At 38.9% G+C, this 17,792-nt stretch overlaps 1 protein-coding gene across 1 annotated transcript in view; it reads left to right on the top strand.

The window, feature by feature from the left end:
* Window positions 1-6,580: 6,580 nt before the first annotated feature.
* cadpsa (Ca2+-dependent activator protein for secretion a) overlaps window positions 6,581-17,792 on the top strand; it is a 161,661-nt gene continuing 150,449 nt past the window's right edge. The window contains exons 1-2 of the mRNA XM_067387336.1: window positions 6,581-6,761; window positions 6,906-7,263. Coding sequence (XP_067243437.1) covers window positions 6,928-7,263 — 336 coding nt within the window. The 5' untranslated portion in view covers window positions 6,581-6,761; window positions 6,906-6,927. The remainder of the gene's footprint in view (window positions 6,762-6,905; window positions 7,264-17,792) is intronic.

The raw sequence follows: 17,792 nt of genomic DNA, 5'->3' as shown, positions 1-17,792 counted from the left end.
TCGAAAAAGCAGTTGTGGTGCCTGGTGCGTTCAAAGGCCAAAGTTTCGCTTTCTTGAAAAGGGAAAACTATGGGATGAACATGGCACGATTTAGACACTTTCAGTTTTGCTATCGATTTAAAAAAAAAACTCAGGTTAAACCAACATAAGTGTATTGCATGTTTTATCTTGGTTTTTGCCACTTAGTTGGGCACACAGGCGGGTATCAAACTTTAATAAAACTGTGAATTAAACTTATATATATATATATATATATATATATATATATATATATATATATATATATATATATATATATATATATATATATACACACAAATAATATTGTTGGGTGAGATTTCAACATGGATCCAGATGGGATTTGCGGCTGACTGTTATGTGAGAGGTCAAAGACTAATGTGATCAACAGGGTCAGCTTTTGTTTTCTGTGTATATAATGATCAAAAGACTTCCTTTTAATTTTAATGTAATCAAAATGAATTGTTTGTAGTATTAAGATGTGAATACTGAACTTGCTAGTCTGCATGAGATATATAATTTACATCTGAAAAACTGCCTCAGGCTATGAGACCAATAGCCTACCAATATCTAATCTCTTTTTATATCAAAAAAGCTTTTAAAAACAACCCCACCTTTATAGGAAACGGTTAAAGACAATAGTGATTAAAATTCAGAAAGATGCAATTAAGCTGAGAGTAACACGCTTCACACAACAGGCCGTAGATCAAATACAATATTATAAAGATTTTAATATTTTAATCATCTATAGTTAATGAATGATGTCAATTTTTAAGCCAACCCAAGGCTCGGAAATGGCTTTTTAGTGTGGTTACTACAATATAAATTACAGTCATAGCTCAAACATACCTCCTTTTAAGCTGCTGTGTTTTTAAAAACTTAAAGTGCAAACAAGTTGCCACTAGTGGCCTGTTGCATGAAGCTAGTTGAATAAACTCTGAGTTTCAGAGTAGGTTTGGAGTTGACAAATCCAGATAAATCCAACCTGGTTTAGATCAGGATCAACTGTTGCACGAGGCTCGGTATAAACTTTCTCTGTCAACTCAGGATTAATACAGAGTTTGCAAAGCGCATGCACCTGAAAGTGTGACACTGTGGCAAACAGCCAATCACACAGAACAAGGAGAATGTCAGTTTGATTCACTTGTTGCAAGAGACCCTAACCCTAAGCTTAAAGGTGCCCTAGAACCAGTTTTTACAAGATGCGATATAAGTCTAAGGTGTCCCCTGAATGTGTCTGTGAAGTTTCAGCTCAAAATACCCCATAGTTTTTTTAAATGAATTTTTTAACTGCCTATTTTGGGGAATCATTAACTATGCACCGATCCAGGCTGCGACTCCTTTACATTGCGCGCTCCCTGGCATATGAAAATATTGGAGGCGTACATATTAATGATTCCGACTGTTATGTAACAGTTGGTGTTATGTTGAGATTCGCTGTTTTTCGGAGGTCTTTTAAACATATGAGATTTACATATGAAGGAGGAAGCAATGGAGTTTGAAACTCAATGTATGTATTATAATATAAATATAATATAAATATAATTTGTTTAAAAGACCTCAGAAGAACAGGCGAATCTCAACATAACACTGACTGTTACGTAACAGTCGGGATCATTAATATGTACGCCCCCAATATTTGCATATGCCAGCCCATGTTCCCAACATTATGAAAGGCATTAGACAAGGGCAGAACTTCTGGATCTGCACAGCTGAATCAACAGACTAGAACAATAGCGAAAAATGGCAGATGGAGCAATAATAACTGACATGATCAATGATATCATGATATTTTTAGTGATATTTGTAAATTGTCTTTCTAAATGTTTCGTTAGCATGTTGCTAATGTACTGTTAAATGTGGTTAAAGTTACCATTGTTTCTTACTGTATTCACGGAGACAAGAGCCGTCGCTATTTTCATTTTAAGACTTGTAGTCTGTATAATTCATAAACACAACTTCATTCTTTATAAATCTCTCCAACAGTGTAGCATTAGCCGTTAGCCATGGAGCACAGCCTCAAATTCATTCACAATCAAGGTAAACAAAATAACAATATACAATACTCACATAATCCGACGCATGCATGACGAACACTTTGTAAAGATCCATTTGAGGGTTATATTAGCTGTGTAAACTTTGTTTATGCACTGTTCAAGGCAGGCGCGAGCTCCGTGGGCGTGGAGCACGAGAATTAAAGGGCCAGTAGCCCTGAATCGGCTCTTTTATAATGATGCCCCAAAATAGGCAGTTAAAAAATGAATTTAAAAAAATCTATGGGGTATTTTGAGCTGAAACTTCACAGACACATTCAGGGGACACCTTAGACTTATATTACATCTTTTTTTAAAAAAGGTCTAGGGCACCTTTAATTTAAAATCAAAGTTTAATATTGTCAATTAATAGAATAGGCCTAATTATATGAATATGTCATATGAATTATTCATAGTTTTAATTTATTTAATATAAATATAATGAATAATTAGCAGCAAAAGATGAGCAATTTTGTCTCTAAAATGTTTTCACTATAAACTGATTTAATTTGGAGTGAGAGATACAGGGGGAGTGTCTTTATTGCATCAGATACATGTCACTTTAGTCACAGCTGATTGGTCAAGTTTTGGTTTGCGATCTCTGACTCAGAAAAAAATCTGCTCCGGAGCAGGTTAGCTGTGTAGTGTAAGTTACCACAGCAATGACACCTGCTAAAAAACAATCCAACTTCATGAGTCCGAAAAAACAGTTTGCTCAAACTAATCTTGAACTTACCTGGGTAGCAACTGAAACCGGCTTTGTGCAACAGGCCACAGGACTACAATGGTTGTGTAATTAATCAAGCAGGTAAACACACATCGTTGTAGTAGTTGTAGTCTTTACTTAGCAACTACCAGTGTTGGGGGTAACGTGTTACAAGTAACATGAGTTGCGTAATCAGATTACTTTTTCAAGTAACTAAGTAACGCATTACTTTTTCAATTTACAACAAAATATCTAAGTTACTTTTTCAAATAATTAACGCAAGTTACTTTTCCACATTTTATTGACTGACAGCTCTCCTGTCCCCATGTTGAGAGAAATAAAGCGCAGAGAGAACATACATTTACTCATCTAACTTGCACGAAAAACATTCAGTATTCCTCAAAATGAATAAAAACAGTGTAATGCAATCTCTGAATTTTATGCAAACCTCTAATAATTAAAGGCCTGCGTATACTTCACTTTCCACGCCTGGACGCGTCTCACACGCAGTCGTGTCCGCGCATCTTTCAAAGTATACTCAACTGCGGATGCGCAGTACAATTTTTTTCTATACTCTACCAGCAGCCATATCACCCTGTAGCCCAAGACTGGTTGCCCACTGAAGCTAAGCAGGGCTGAGCCTGGTTAGTACCTGGATGGGAGACCTTCTGGGAAAACTAGGTAGCTGCTGGAAGAGGTGTTAGTTGGGCCAGCAGGGGGTGCTCACCCTGTGGTCTGTGTGGGTCCTAACACCCCAGTATAGTGATGGGGACACTATACTGTCAAAAAAAGCACCGTCCTTTGGATAAGATGTTAAACCGAGGTCCTGACTCTCTGTGGTCGTTAAAAATCCCAGGATGTCCTTCGAAAAGAGTAGGGGTGTAACCCTGACATCCTGGCCATTGGTCTCTGTCCATCATGGCCTCCTAATCATCCCCATATACTGATTGACATCATCACTCTGTCTCCTCTCCACCAATAAGCTGGTGTGTGGTGGGTGTTCTGGCACAATATGGCTGCCGTTGCATCATGCAGGTGGATGCTGCAGATTGGTGGTGGTTGAAGAGATTCCCCCTTCAATATGTAAATCGCTTTGAGTGCCCAGAAAAGCGTTATATAAATGTAAGGAATTATTATTATTATTATTACCAGACATAGTAGGGCAGCATTGAGTCGTGTCATCAACGGGACATTTGCTGGGCAGGATCGGAGAAGAAAAATAGTGCATCCACCATTGCGACATAATTCAGACGATACACCAAGTGAACAAGAATCAAAAACGATGGAGAAGGATATGCTTCTAATTATCATGTTTTCCTCCTTGTTTCAAGCGTGTTGTTTTTGAATCGCTCTTTCCACACTATTCATCGACGACTACACACTGCTTACTGTGCGTATTACCACCTAGTGGACTCTTCTATCCTGCTTGGGCATTCGCTGTTGCACGCTCACCGTCCGCGCGGTCTCAAAATTTGGGCTGCACGCGGATGGGGTGTGCGGACGTCCGAGAGCCCTCCGGATGACGAAAATTACGTCATACAGACAGTGTACGAACGCGGACAGCCGAAGTATACTTTGGGCTTAATTGTATTAAATTACACAAATATACTTAAAGGTGATACAGAGGATCTTTTCGTCACCTGAGAAACCAAAGACTGTTAGTGAGTTTTTGAAATGAGCGCATGCGTAAGAACAACCCCCCTCCTTCACAGCTCATTTCGAGGGAACGCCTCCCAAAACTCGTGCACGAGTATTGAAACAGGAGTGTTTACCACTGGCATTCGCTGTGTCGTGTTAGTGGATTCATTATGTCGGACTCACCGCAGGTAACTCATAATCTGCAGTTGTTACTCCTGTCTCCTGACAAAAACATTGCATGCGGCGCCTGTAGAGTGTGGAAAGTTACTGAAGCTCGCAGCCGCGCACGTCTCTCACAAGGAACGTCACGGCAGTGATTGACAAGCCAGAGGGCCAATCGTTTACGCGATTGTCGCGTAAACGATTGGCTGATGTTTTTAAGGCCCTACCTCGTGCACAGATGATGTATATTAATATTATTCCTTTCAGTGCACCTAATAAATAGTCTTTTATCAGTTAGTAAAGACAGTTTCAAGTAATATTGCAAAAATGTATAAAACAAAACATCCTCTTTAGCACCTTTAATGTATGTAATCCCACTTTATTAAACAAAGTCATTGTTGCTGACCTTCAATGATCTAATTCTAATTATCAAAAATGTGTTGAACTTCATTATTGTTGAATTGTTACTTTTATTCATTAAAAAAAACAACTCTAAAATCAAAAACTTTTTGACTTAAAAATCTGAAGTAAAATCAAAGTTGTGGTGTGCAGTAATAAGTTCATTGCATTTTCACTATTGTTTTAATTTAATGGGCCTGTCGTAATACACACATGCGGTCATGAGAAGGCTTTAACGTTTTAACCATAAATGCTCATCTTGAACTAGCTCTATTCTTCTTCTTCTTCTTCTTCTCTATTTGAATTCCAGCAGTGTAGACACTGCTAAGTGTATTACTGCCCTCCACAGGTCAAAGTTTGAACTAATTTGTCAAATACAATATGCTAGTGCAAGTATATAACAATTAGTTCAAACTTTGACCTGTGGAGGGTAGTAATACACTTAGCAGTGTCTACACTTCCGGAATTCTAATAGAGAAGAAGAAGAAGAAGAAGAAGAAGAAGAAGAAGAAGAAGAAGAAGAAGAGAGCTAGTTCAAGATGAGCATTTATAGTTAAAATGTATACATTTTTTTTTTTTTTTTTATTAGAAAATGAGTGATGGTTTCTCTAGATAAGACCCTTATTTATCGTCTGGGATCACTGTAAACTGTAATTTTGACCTTCAACCATTTGGGCTCCATTGAAGTCCACTATATGGAGAAAAATCCTGGAATGTTTTCATCAAAAACCTTCATTTCTTTTCGACTGAAGAAAGAAAGACATGAACATCTTGGATGACATGAGGGTGAGTAAATTATCAGTAAATTTTAATTTGAAAGTGAACTTAAATGTATTTTGTATAGTGTTTTCAACTGCTTTTTAGCACCACACTTACTGAATTGTGTTATCTGTTACAGTGACTACTGAACAGATGTTTAGAAGTTTAGGCTATTTTAAAGTGCAAAGTATTGACAATCAAAATCTGTAAAAACTTTGCTTACATTTTTCCACAAACTTGCGGTCTTGAACATGCATGGGCACAATACCAGAAACTTGTAATGTGGTTATAGGGACAGGCAGTGACTCTCAAAACATAAATAATAACATAAATCTTTAAGAAAATACAGAAATGACTGTTTAATTTAAATTGATGGAAACAAAGATGTTACTAGCTATGATGACATTTTTTTTTTTTTTTTACAGTGTTACAGCTTATGTTTTTATAACCAATAATGTTGAATAATTTAACCACTGTTTTCAAAACCAATAAGAAAACACGCGCACCACACACACACACAGAGAGAGAGAGAGAGAGAGAGAGAGAGAGACACAACAACGCAGCTGGATCAAGTAAAATCAGTAAAAAGGAAGTCGTTGGTTAATTCCTAAACTTCTGTACTCTAATAGTAGAAACACAAACACAAAGTCGCTTGTGTCTAATTTTAGGAACTGCTGTAGTTGTTAACGGTCAATTACATGTGGTGAATTTCGTGCGCGAGAGAAACAGCAATAGTGGCTGTCGCGGAAATCACGTCAATGACCCCCTCCCCCTCCAGCTTCAGTTCAGAACCACGGTCAGCTCTCAGCGCGTGCCGCTCTCATTGTCAGTATATTGTCAGTACCATTCGGTACTAAATTGAAAGGCTGCCGGAGGAAACCAGAAAAACAGCAGCCGCTAATCGTTTTACGACCCTCCCCGTGTTATCTTCCATTAAACCCGTTATGGTAAACGGAGAGTTAAACGAAGAAAACACGTAAGCAGCAACAATTTAATTCGGTGGAAGACTACTGGCTGTTGGAGCAGCTTTTTCACTCGCGTTGAGGGTAAGTGACACTTTTCATGTCGCGCTTGGATTGTAGTCTGTGCAAAATTAAGCGTCTTCCCTACTTTTCCGTCCTCTGAAGCGAGTTAGGGATGGGTTTTGTTACTAAAAAAGACGCCGCTTGATGTCTCTCTTTTGATTTAAGGGAAGAAAGAACTTACATTAAAATGTTGGACCCATCATCCAGCGAGGAGGAGGCGGAGGAGGTTGTGGAAGAAGAGCGCAAAGTGGTGGCGGCGCCCAAGGCTGGTGGTCCTCGGGTGTCTCCAAGCAGGACCAGCGAAAGCTCCGGTGGGTTGCAGCCAAACCGAAGCACTAATGCCCGTCCAACGAGCCCGTGCCCCTCGGTGGCGATCGACAAGGAAAAGGATGATTTGGAAAAGATGCAAAGGGAGGAAGAGGAGAGAAAGAAGAGGCTTCAGCTTTACGTCTTTGTGATGCGCTGTATTGCTTATCCGTTTAACGCGAAGCAGCCGACCGACATGGCGAGACGACAGCAAAAGGTAAGAGGGCAAAGGCGCATGCAACAGATTGCTGTTGAAATGAAGAATTGGTGAGCAGCACTGTTCTGGCTGTACACAAAACATATAGCCTAGGAGAGATGATTGATTCGGCTCTAAGTTAAATCAACATAAAAATGCATCAGGAAATTAATTTATTCCTTTTCTCCAATGCATTAGGACTCAACATTATGTTTTATCTGTTTATTTATTTTTGCTCTTAAAATATCATGTAAAAATATTAGCATTTGCCTCAAGATCAGGAGCCCTCTCGCATATTTTCTGATACTTCTGATAAAATTGAACAGAAATGACAGGGGTTTTCAATGTGGGGTCCATGGACCCCCAGGGGACCACAAGAGATTGGGGTCTGTTGAAATGTTTAGAGAAAAACTGTGAACAAAAAAAAAAGATTAAAATAAGTAAATAAGTTAAACAAATAAGTTATAAATAAACATTTTACATAAAATATTTTGACATCATAAATAAGATTTTTTTTTCCACAGTATAAATTCCCCAGGCATCTCAAATCAGGATATCAGAACCAAAAAATAATGACTGTATATGTGCAATACTCAGACTGAGAGAGATTTTCACAAAATACTCTGAAAGTTTCCCACAGAAACAAGGAGTGCACTTTTGTTTTTCACGGTTGACACATTTTCCAATGCATATTGGCAGATGTTTCCAATTACTCACTGTTATGTTCTTCTGTATACTTTGCTTTAGCACATCTGTTGACTGAGTTTGCAGCATGTTAAAGAGAAAAGTGATATAAGATACAGCTTATATTAAAGTATGTGTTTTTGAGGTGGAACTGGTGTAGATGAAATGGTAGTGGCAATTTCTTGTTAGTACTGGGTGGCGTTTTAGTTAGCCAAAACAGATTACTTCTCTGATAACCTTTTAGTGGCAGTATCACACTTATGGATACTTGTTTACTATTGGATCTTGAGAAAACAGTTCAAAACATTTAAGATATATGCTTTGTTTCTTGGCATGCTTGTTTTATGTGTTTTGCTGTCTAAGGATATAAAGGTGCATAAATCTAGATGGTTTTTGGAAGTTCAGGGCACTGACAAGTTGGCTTTGTGAACATAATAAATATCACAAACACGTCAGTAGTCTGCTGGCAACATAAAAATCTTAAAACCCCATTGAAGCATTTAGGATTATAGAAGACACAATTTATTTGATGCAACTTTACTCTCAGGGGTTTCTTTCAACAAGGGTGAATGTTTCCCTTGTGAAAATAGCAATACCATTAGGCATTTCCTCAGATCCTAAGAGAGACAATACCTGATTGTTATTCAGCAATGATGAAATCTGTTTTACTAGTTGTCATGATCTCTTCATGGCAGTTGCATGCAAAACATGCTTCTGTATAAGATTAGTTCATTTAAGGCTCGTTGCTTATCAAATATAAGTCAAAACCAAATTTCTGAAAGCTCCAAAGTTCTTTAATCCTGAAAACTAACAAAGAGTCAGCTGTGGCACATTAGCACAATGTTTGAGATCAAGACTTGGTGTTTGAGACATTTCTCCTTGGCTTCGAATCAAAGGCAGAGCTCTGACAGAATGAAGTTGTCTTTTATGTCAGAATCTTGAATAATTTATGTGTTCATCATATCCATGAGTGCCTTATTCAGAAACGTTTATCATATATAGTAGCTTGGAGAGGTTTTAATTGTGCAGTGTATTTGAGAGCTGATACATTACGTATTGTTTGAATTTCAGATCCGCCTCATTTTAAGACTCACTGTGAGTTTCATTTCATACAATCTAAGGTCAAAAACAAGTCTGTCCGTCTTATTTGATTGTGTCGCCAGGGGCTTGTTTGCTTGCTGCTATTGTCTTTGGAGACAGTGCCTTGGGACAATAAAAAGAGTCTCTGTGGGAAGTTATTCTCCAGCCAGTGATGTGTCCTCACAGATAAGACTCATGTGAGACAAAACATCAGGAACCAGTGGTTTGCCTTTGATATACAATCGTGTTTTTGTTACACTGTATATTCCTTTGCTGTTTAGTCAAGAAGAATCTCATTGGCATATAGACTTTTATTACATCTCAAAATTTTTCTCAATAGAAGGTGCTCTGATCAGTCATATTGTACATGTTGTGATGGTATTCCTTCGAGAGTAGATAGAAATTCAATACAACTCAGTGCTCAGAGATGATAGTCTACTCGAATCATTAGTCAGACATCTTTAGCTAGAGATCTGCCATGGCCAAACTGAGAAACCTATTTTTTTTGTTCAGTTAAAGGTGCCCTCGAATGAAAAATTGAATTTATCTTGGCATTGTTAAATAACAAGAGTTCAGTACATGGAAATGACATACAGTGAGTCTCAAATTCCATTGTTTCCTCCTTTTTATGTAAATCTCATTTGTTTAAAAGATCTCAGAAGAACAGGCGAATCTCAACATAACACAGACTGTTATGTAACAGTCGGGGTGAACGCCCCCAATATTTGCATATGCCAGCCCACATTTCCAATATTATAAAAGGCATTAGGCAAGGGCAGCCAGTATTAACGTCTGGATCTGTGCACAGCTGAATCATCAGACTAGGTAAGCAACAAGAACAATAGTGAAAAATGGCAGAAGGAGCAATAATAACTGACATAATTCATGATAACATGATATTTTTACTGATATTTGTAAATTGTCTTTCTAAATGTTTCGTTAGCATGTTGCTAATGTACTGTTAAATGTGGTTAAAGTTACCATCGTTTCTTACTGTATTCACGGAGACAAGAGCCGTCGCTGTTTTCATTTTTAAACACTTGCAGTCTGTATAATTCATAAACACAACTTAATTCTTTATAAATCTCTCCAACAGTGTAGCATTAGCCGTTAGCCACGGAGCATAGCCTCAAACTCATTCAGAATCAGAAGTAAACAATATAACAGTATACAATACTCACATAATCCGACGCATGCATGCCGCATGCACGACGAACACTTTGTAAAGATCCATTTTGAGGGTTATATTAGCTGTGTAAACTTTGTTTAGGGACTGTTTAAGGCAATCGCAAGCTCTGTGGGCGTGGACCACGGGATTTAAAGGGGCTGCAGCATAAAATCGGTGCGTTTATAATGATGCCCCAAAATAGGAAGTTAAAAAATTTAATAAAAAAAAATCTATGGGGTATTTTGATCTGAAACTTCACAGACACATTCAGGGGACACCTTAGACTTATATTACATCTTTTAAAAACATAATCTAGGGCACCTTTAACATTTATCTAAAGGTGCAATTACATTTATCGTTGTTTTTTCACTAATGTGAACTTTAAAGGGTTAGTTCACCCAAAAATGAAATTATTAACCCTCATGTTGTTTCAAACCCATAAGACCTTCGTTCATCTTCGGAACACAAGTTGAGGTATTTTTGATGAAATCCGAGAGCTTTCTGACCTCCGATAGATTGCATTGTTATTACCACTTTCAATGCCCAGAAACTAAGGTAGTAAAGACATCGTTAAAGTAGTCCATGTGACTTCAGTGGTTCAACCTTAATGTTATAAAGCGATGAGAATACATCTCGTGCATATAAAAGAAACAAAAAAAACTTTATTCAACAATTTCTTCTTTTCCATGTCAGTGTCCTACGCTATTCACTTAGTAAACAGTGCTGTGCTTCCAGGTTCTGCATCAGAACGCCGTGTGATGCTGACGCATGAGTCGACCAATATTGAGCCGGCGTTCTGATGTAGAACCTGGAAGCGCTGCACTGTGTGTACTACATGAATAGCGTAGGAGACTGACATGGAAGAGAAGTTGAAGAATAAAGTCATTATTTTTGTTTGGGTTTTTTTTGCACACAAAAAGTATTATCGTCTCTTCATAGCATTAAGGTTGAACCACTATAGTTTAGTGTTGTCAAAAGTGAAAATTTAAAAATGTGATGCTTTGAGCACTGTTGAGCGGGTTCATAAACACCTCTGATTGGCAATTGTGTTCATGTGCTCATCAGATATGTCTGTGATTGGCTACAATGATCAACACTTCAAAAACATGTTGTAAATAGACATCAATGACGCTCTTCACACAGATACACACAGGAGCTTTAAAAAAAAAAAAAGCCCACTCCCGCTTTAAAATTCAAACACTTTTGTGTGCTTTCAAACGCTCCCATGCGTTTATAATTGTAGCCAATCACATACGTAACTGATGAGTATGTGAACACAAAAGAGGTGTTTACGAATCCACTCAACAGCGCTCAAAGCCTCACATTTTTAAAATTTCAAAACTGACATTGTGTCACGGTCACGGTTCTGCACCTTGGAAGTGGTAAAAACTTTGCAGTCTATCGGAGGTCAGAAAGCTCTCAGATTTCATCAAAAATATCTTAAATTGTTCCGAAGATGAATGAAGGTCTTGTGGGTTTGGAACGACATTAGGGTGAGTAATTAATGACAGAATTTTCATTTTTTGGGTGAACCAACCATTCAACCTTTGACCAGACCTGTTTATATCAACCCTGGCTCATTGAAAAAACATGTCTGTTGTGACATGAAATTATATTACGTTGTTTCTTGCATGTTTCTCCAGACTTTCTATGTGAAATGTCCTGTTGAGTGGCTAAAAAGCGTGCTCTGTTTTATCCTAAACCGATGAAAGATACTCTGGCAATGTTTTATTACGTTGGTTTTACGTATTGTGGCACTTCGGAAATGAAATGTCCGATGAATGGCGCTAAAAGGGTAATGCTCTATTGCCTTTGAAAATAACGCACCTAACCTTACACTAAACCTATCCAATAGTGTAAACAAAAGCAAATGTGAGCTAAAAATGTTTTGCTGAAGCAACCATGCCATTTTAGCTGGTATCTACAAGTGTTCTTTTATCATGACTTGTGTTTCACAGGATGTGCAACAACCTATAAACGTAATCATAATAAGGAATAAGGAATGTTGGTGTTTTGCTGCTAATGTTCATTTCAGCTGGAAACTGCAGTGGATTGTATGTATAGGTACATTTTTTGGAGTTTTGTTAGTTGAGTTTTTTTCAATAAGCCTTTGTTGGTTTATATGATGATATGATGGAAATTTTCATTATACTCCAAGCAATATTGCTAATTGCTCCCTGGTTATTATTATTGATATTTTAGTGGATGATGAGTTAACAAGTCAGATGAGGACGTAAATGCGAATATCTTCTCATGTTATTATCTGAACCCTCAGAGACAGATTTGATTATGCATTTTTACAAAATATTGGCGAACATCTTTAAAGTTTTATAAATACACTGATTTTTATCATCAACAGTAGGCTACTGTGCATCGTTGTTGTTGTTGTTGTTATTAAGTTCTGTGGAAATATCAAATTAACATTAGTGTTTGTTTACCCCCGTCACCCCCCCTCCATCTTTAATTATGATGCAGTGACATGCTAATTCACCCGTCTTACGATTATAAGCAGCTCTGCTGTTTTTATTCATGCAGGACTTGCTCATGCCGGCAACTAAATGTGGAAACTCCTCACGTTGCTTTTTTGCTGTCTGCTTCAAAAATGGTAGTTCAGTCAGTTTATTAGTCATGATGACAAGGTGCACGCTGTCACATACTTAATGATCAGTAGGACCATGACAGATGTCTTATGCTGCCGCAGCTCGCTGTCTCCAGCACACACCCACCCACACACTGAATGGAGAGCCTAATTAAGAAGGCTATTAACAATATCTCCTACAATGTCTTCTTTCTCTCTTCCTTTCTTTCTCATTGTCACTCTCTCTCACACACTGTAAGACAGACAAGAGACAAACAAGACAAACAAGCAGGCACAACAGAAAGACTGTTCAGGGAGTGAGCACACATGCACATCTAAAGCCCAGTCAATTATGCCTCTAATGAGTTTTGCATAAAATAAAACAACAAAAAAGCCACAAATAGAGACATTAATTAGGGCAGAGCGCAACTACAAGAGCTAGAGCAATATGGAGAGATTTTGAACCTTATTAACCTCAGTGCAAGATATGATGACCAACAACATATATGGTGGTATCTGTGTTTAGCTGTGGTAGATTACCTATTACTACAGATAATATAAGGAGAAGAGATGGACCACTTGCGTATATGAATGGGAGACATTGTAATGATGGTGCCTTTTAGTTCCTACCTTAGTTGAAAGAGTCATATGTGATAGTGGCATCACAACGCTTAATAGAGTGCAAAAGTGGCTGCACACTTTTTTTTTTAACATAGGGATTTTAAAAAAGAGAGACCAGCTACGAGGTGAATCGCAACATTAAAGGGATAGTTCACCCAAAAATGAAAATTATCCCATGATTTACTCACCCTCAAGCCATCTTAGGTATATATGACTATCTTCTTTCAGACAAACACAGTTGGAGATATATTTAAAAATATCTTTAGTCCTACAAGGTTTATAATGGTTGTGAATGGGAACCCAAATTATATATATATATATATATATATATATATATATATATATATATATATATATATATATATATATATATATATATATAAAGAATCCATATGACTCCAGATGGTTAATAAAGGTCTTTTGAAGTGAAGGGATGCATTTTTGTAAGAAAAATATCTATATTTAAAACTTTATAAATTTTAAGTAACTACCTTGTGGCGGACGACTGTATACATGCTGCACATTTTGATTTGGGCTGTATAACAACCTTTGAGCCCACGCAATTACATAATGATGAATGTGAAGGTGCAGAGGAGAGAGCAAAACAAAACACCGGTGACGAATTAGAAGTCTAAAATAAGAAATTTTAAAGAGAAATATCAGAGTACCACATTTTTTTTTTAATGGATGATGCTTTTTTTTTTTTTTTCGGTTCCAATTCACAACCATTATAAACCTTGGAGGACTAAGGATATTTTTAAATATATCTCCGATTTTGCTCGCCTGAAAGAAGATAGTCATATACACCTAGGATGGGTGAACTATCCCTTTAAGAACTTTAATTTGAAAAAAAAAAAAGTATGTGAAAATCCGGCAAAAAGACTAATTGACATGACTGTGCACTTAATGAGTTTAATGAGGAAAAGAACTACAATCCCATGAAGCATTGTGAATTACATGATCAAATTAAAAGCAATGGAGAAATGATAGATAGATAGATAGATAGATAGATAGATAGATAGATAGATAGATAGATAGATAGATAGATAGATAGATAGATAGATAGATAGATAGATAGATAGATAGAAATATTTGTGCATCATGGGTAATGTAGTTTTTCATGTAGTTTTTCAACAATTCTGCTGTTAAACATGATTATTTAAAAATAAGCTAAAACAATGTAATCTTATGGCTTCAACAAACAACCTTGTAGCTCACAGTAGGTCTGTCTTCAACGGTTTATCAGTCAGAGTTTAAAATCAATTGCCCTATGGAGAAAACGAATAGGATTTTTTTACTTCCGGAACCGACTGTTGCACTATAGCTGTCTGACTGGAAGTCCTGCATTACAGCAGTCTTTTCATGATTTGAACTTCAAAAGCACAATTTATGATACCATTATTAAAACATTTTTATTCTGATTTGAGATCATTCAAAGGTTATTGAGGTTATTTTAAACATAATTTTGACTAACAGCTTTGGAGAGTTCAAGTACGTAGGAGCTGTATGTGTGCGACTGGACATATCCACCCGAGGGCATTACCAAGATGGCCGCTGAGTGCAATGAATTGCCTTAAAGAGATTTTAGTATTACGTAGCATGATCTGATCCTTCTCCATAGAACACTGTAACATTGGACAAGAAATGAGAATATTCTAAATGGTAAGCATGTAGTGAAAGATGTCCTCGGATGATCCTACGAGCTGCTAGCAGTGTAATTTGATGCCTTTACAAGAGTGCTGATTGAGTTATTGCATGACGTCATTTACCACAGTCTACTTTACTGTACTAGAGAATAATAGCATACGATATCACACAGCAGCACTTTCAGAGGCAATATGATAAAACTGTTGTGTCTGTCTTGCCAAGATATTCAGATACAATTATTTGCTCAATTTAAATTACAGGGCTTATTCTTGAGATGAAGTTAATTACAGCCCTCGTTTAAAACAATGACAGTATTGTTTCCTCTCTTTTATTCTTGTATTATTATAACAAATACCTATTTTACTGCATTTAGACATTTTTCAGTTTTTTTAGGCAGAGAGAAAGGAAGATTATTCGAGAGAGCATATTGATATATCTCTCCACAAATCCATTTTCTTTTCCACTCCCTCGCTGAGCAAAGAGGCGATGTTCAACGCCCGTCTTGTGCTTAGGAGGGCAAGAATCTGAAAGGCCATTGTGTTAGAGACAAACCATAACCCAGATAAGAGCTCTCTGTTTGTGAACGGTCTGCCGAGGTGCCTCTCACAGCTAATAGACGGATGCACCAAAATGGCCTTAAGAGCCCTACTAGCTGAATAGGCCTGATCTGAGGTCAGCAGGCTTTCATTGTGGGCTGAAGTTCTTGATGTGCAGGCAGGGGGGAAAATTGCTATTGTGATTGACATGATGAATTCAGAATGAAGCGCTGACTGATCTTGGATCAGCTGCAAGCAGGATAGGCACATAAACTAGGCTGTTATTGAAAATCCATGCAAACGATTTCTGGAATTTCGCTCAGATTGAAAAGGAAATCTTGAAACTGGTTGTCTGTGGATAGATGTTTTAAGTATGTAGTTGTTCTTGGTGTAAAAGATTGCATTCATACTTATGTTAATTCAGCTTGTGCAAAATATATATTTTTAGCTTAACATTGCTAATATGAAAAGTCCACAGTGGCTCATAATATAGCAAACAAAACATGTTATATATTTTTAATTTGCTTTATTAAATATAAATACACATGCATAAAGGGGTCATGACATTTTTTTAATTATTTTAATATGTTCCTTGTGTTATGATATAGACACGGAGGCAGAGATAAAAGCAATCCAGGTGAGTTTATTGGAACAATATGTGGAACACAGAGTGATAATGGCTGTTATCAGGTTCTTGAGAGATGAATATAAAGTAATACTGTCCTTGTGTGGTTTGTGGATCCAGGAGTTGAGCTGAGATGGAGGGAGACGTTGGAGACACTCACACACACAGAAGGGTAAGCACACGAAGGGACCAGGAGACGAAGGAGATGAAGGAGATCGCTGGAGCAGGTAAGTATGTTGAAGGGGAGTCCTTAAGGTAAGCATATACATGGCGTAGTGCAAACGAGACCGGACAGTGAGTGTGTGTGAGAGTGGTGGCTTTGTAGTGCTGGTGATTGCAGAGTGAATGAGGTGCAGGTGGCGGTGATTAATAAGCTGGTGATTGAGTGCGTGGGTACTGTGGTGAGGTGGAGCCTGGCGTGTCTGTGACAGTACCCCCCCTCCCACGGCCCGCTCCTGAGGGCCGCGGACCCCGACGTCGTGGTGGTCTTCCCCTGGGTCGCGGGGCAGGTCTGTCTGGATGGTTGGTATGGAAGTTCTGTAACAGAAGAGGATCAAGGATATCATTCCTGGGAACCCATGAGCGTTCTTCGGGACCATAGTCCTCCCAGTCCACGAGGTACTCGAGTTTACCACCACGGCGCCGGGAATCCAAGATCTCGTGGACCACGTAGGCTGTGCCGTCCTCTAGGAGAAGTGGAAGGGGGGGCTCGGCGGCTGCCACGTCAGGCTCTGTGGAGGGAACAACAGAAGGGTGGTGAGGTTTGAGTAGAGACACGTGAAATGTAGGATGGATTCTACTATACTGTGCCGGGAGTTGGAGACGATAGGTGACGGGGTTGATCTGCCGAAGGATGGTGAACGGGCCAATGAAGCGGGGACTCAGCTTTTTGCAGGGCAGACGCATCCTGATGTCCCGGGTGGACAGCCAGACCTTCTGCCCCGGCTGGTAGACAGGAGCCTCGGAGCGTCGAAGGTCGGCTGCCATCTTGCGTCTGCGCAGGGCCCTCTGCAGCTGGTGGTGAGCTGAGTCCCACACCCTCTAGGGGTATCAGACGGCAGGACTTTGAGAAGCGGTCCACCACCACCAGGATGCATGTGTGACCGTCAGACTCGGGGAGATCGGTGACGAAGTCCACTCCCAGGTGTGACCAGGGTCTCTCAGGAACGGGCAGAGGAAAGAGCTTGCCGGTGGGAAGATGGCGTGGGCTCTTGGAGATGGCACACTCCCTGCAGCCCTGCACGTACCTCCTGACGTCGTTGGCCATGTTGGGCCACCAGAAGCGTTGTTTGAGCAACGAGAGGGTCTCCTTGACCCCCGGGTGACCAGTGCCAAGTGAAGAGTGAACGTTGTGCAGGAGTGGAGTGCGACGTGCCCGTGTGATGTACTGCAAGCCCGGTGGGCAACCCGGCGGAGTGCGTGTGGAGGCATTGGCGGAGGGAATGGTTTCTTCGGACCACTGGATGGGGCTCACGAAGATGGACTCCGGCAGAATAGTATCAGGTTTTTCGGGCTTTTCCTCAGGAGCATAGAGGCGAGATAAGGCGTCAGCCTTCGTATTCTTAGAACCAGGACGGTAGGAGATGGAGAAGTTGAATCTAGACAAGAACA

Source organism: Chanodichthys erythropterus, chromosome 6 (assembly GCF_024489055.1).
Source record: "Chanodichthys erythropterus isolate Z2021 chromosome 6, ASM2448905v1, whole genome shotgun sequence".
Classification (NCBI taxonomy): domain Eukaryota; kingdom Metazoa; phylum Chordata; class Actinopteri; order Cypriniformes; family Xenocyprididae; genus Chanodichthys; species Chanodichthys erythropterus.
Note: the sequence above shows the minus strand (reverse complement) of the source record. Positions and strands in the feature narration are given on the sequence as shown.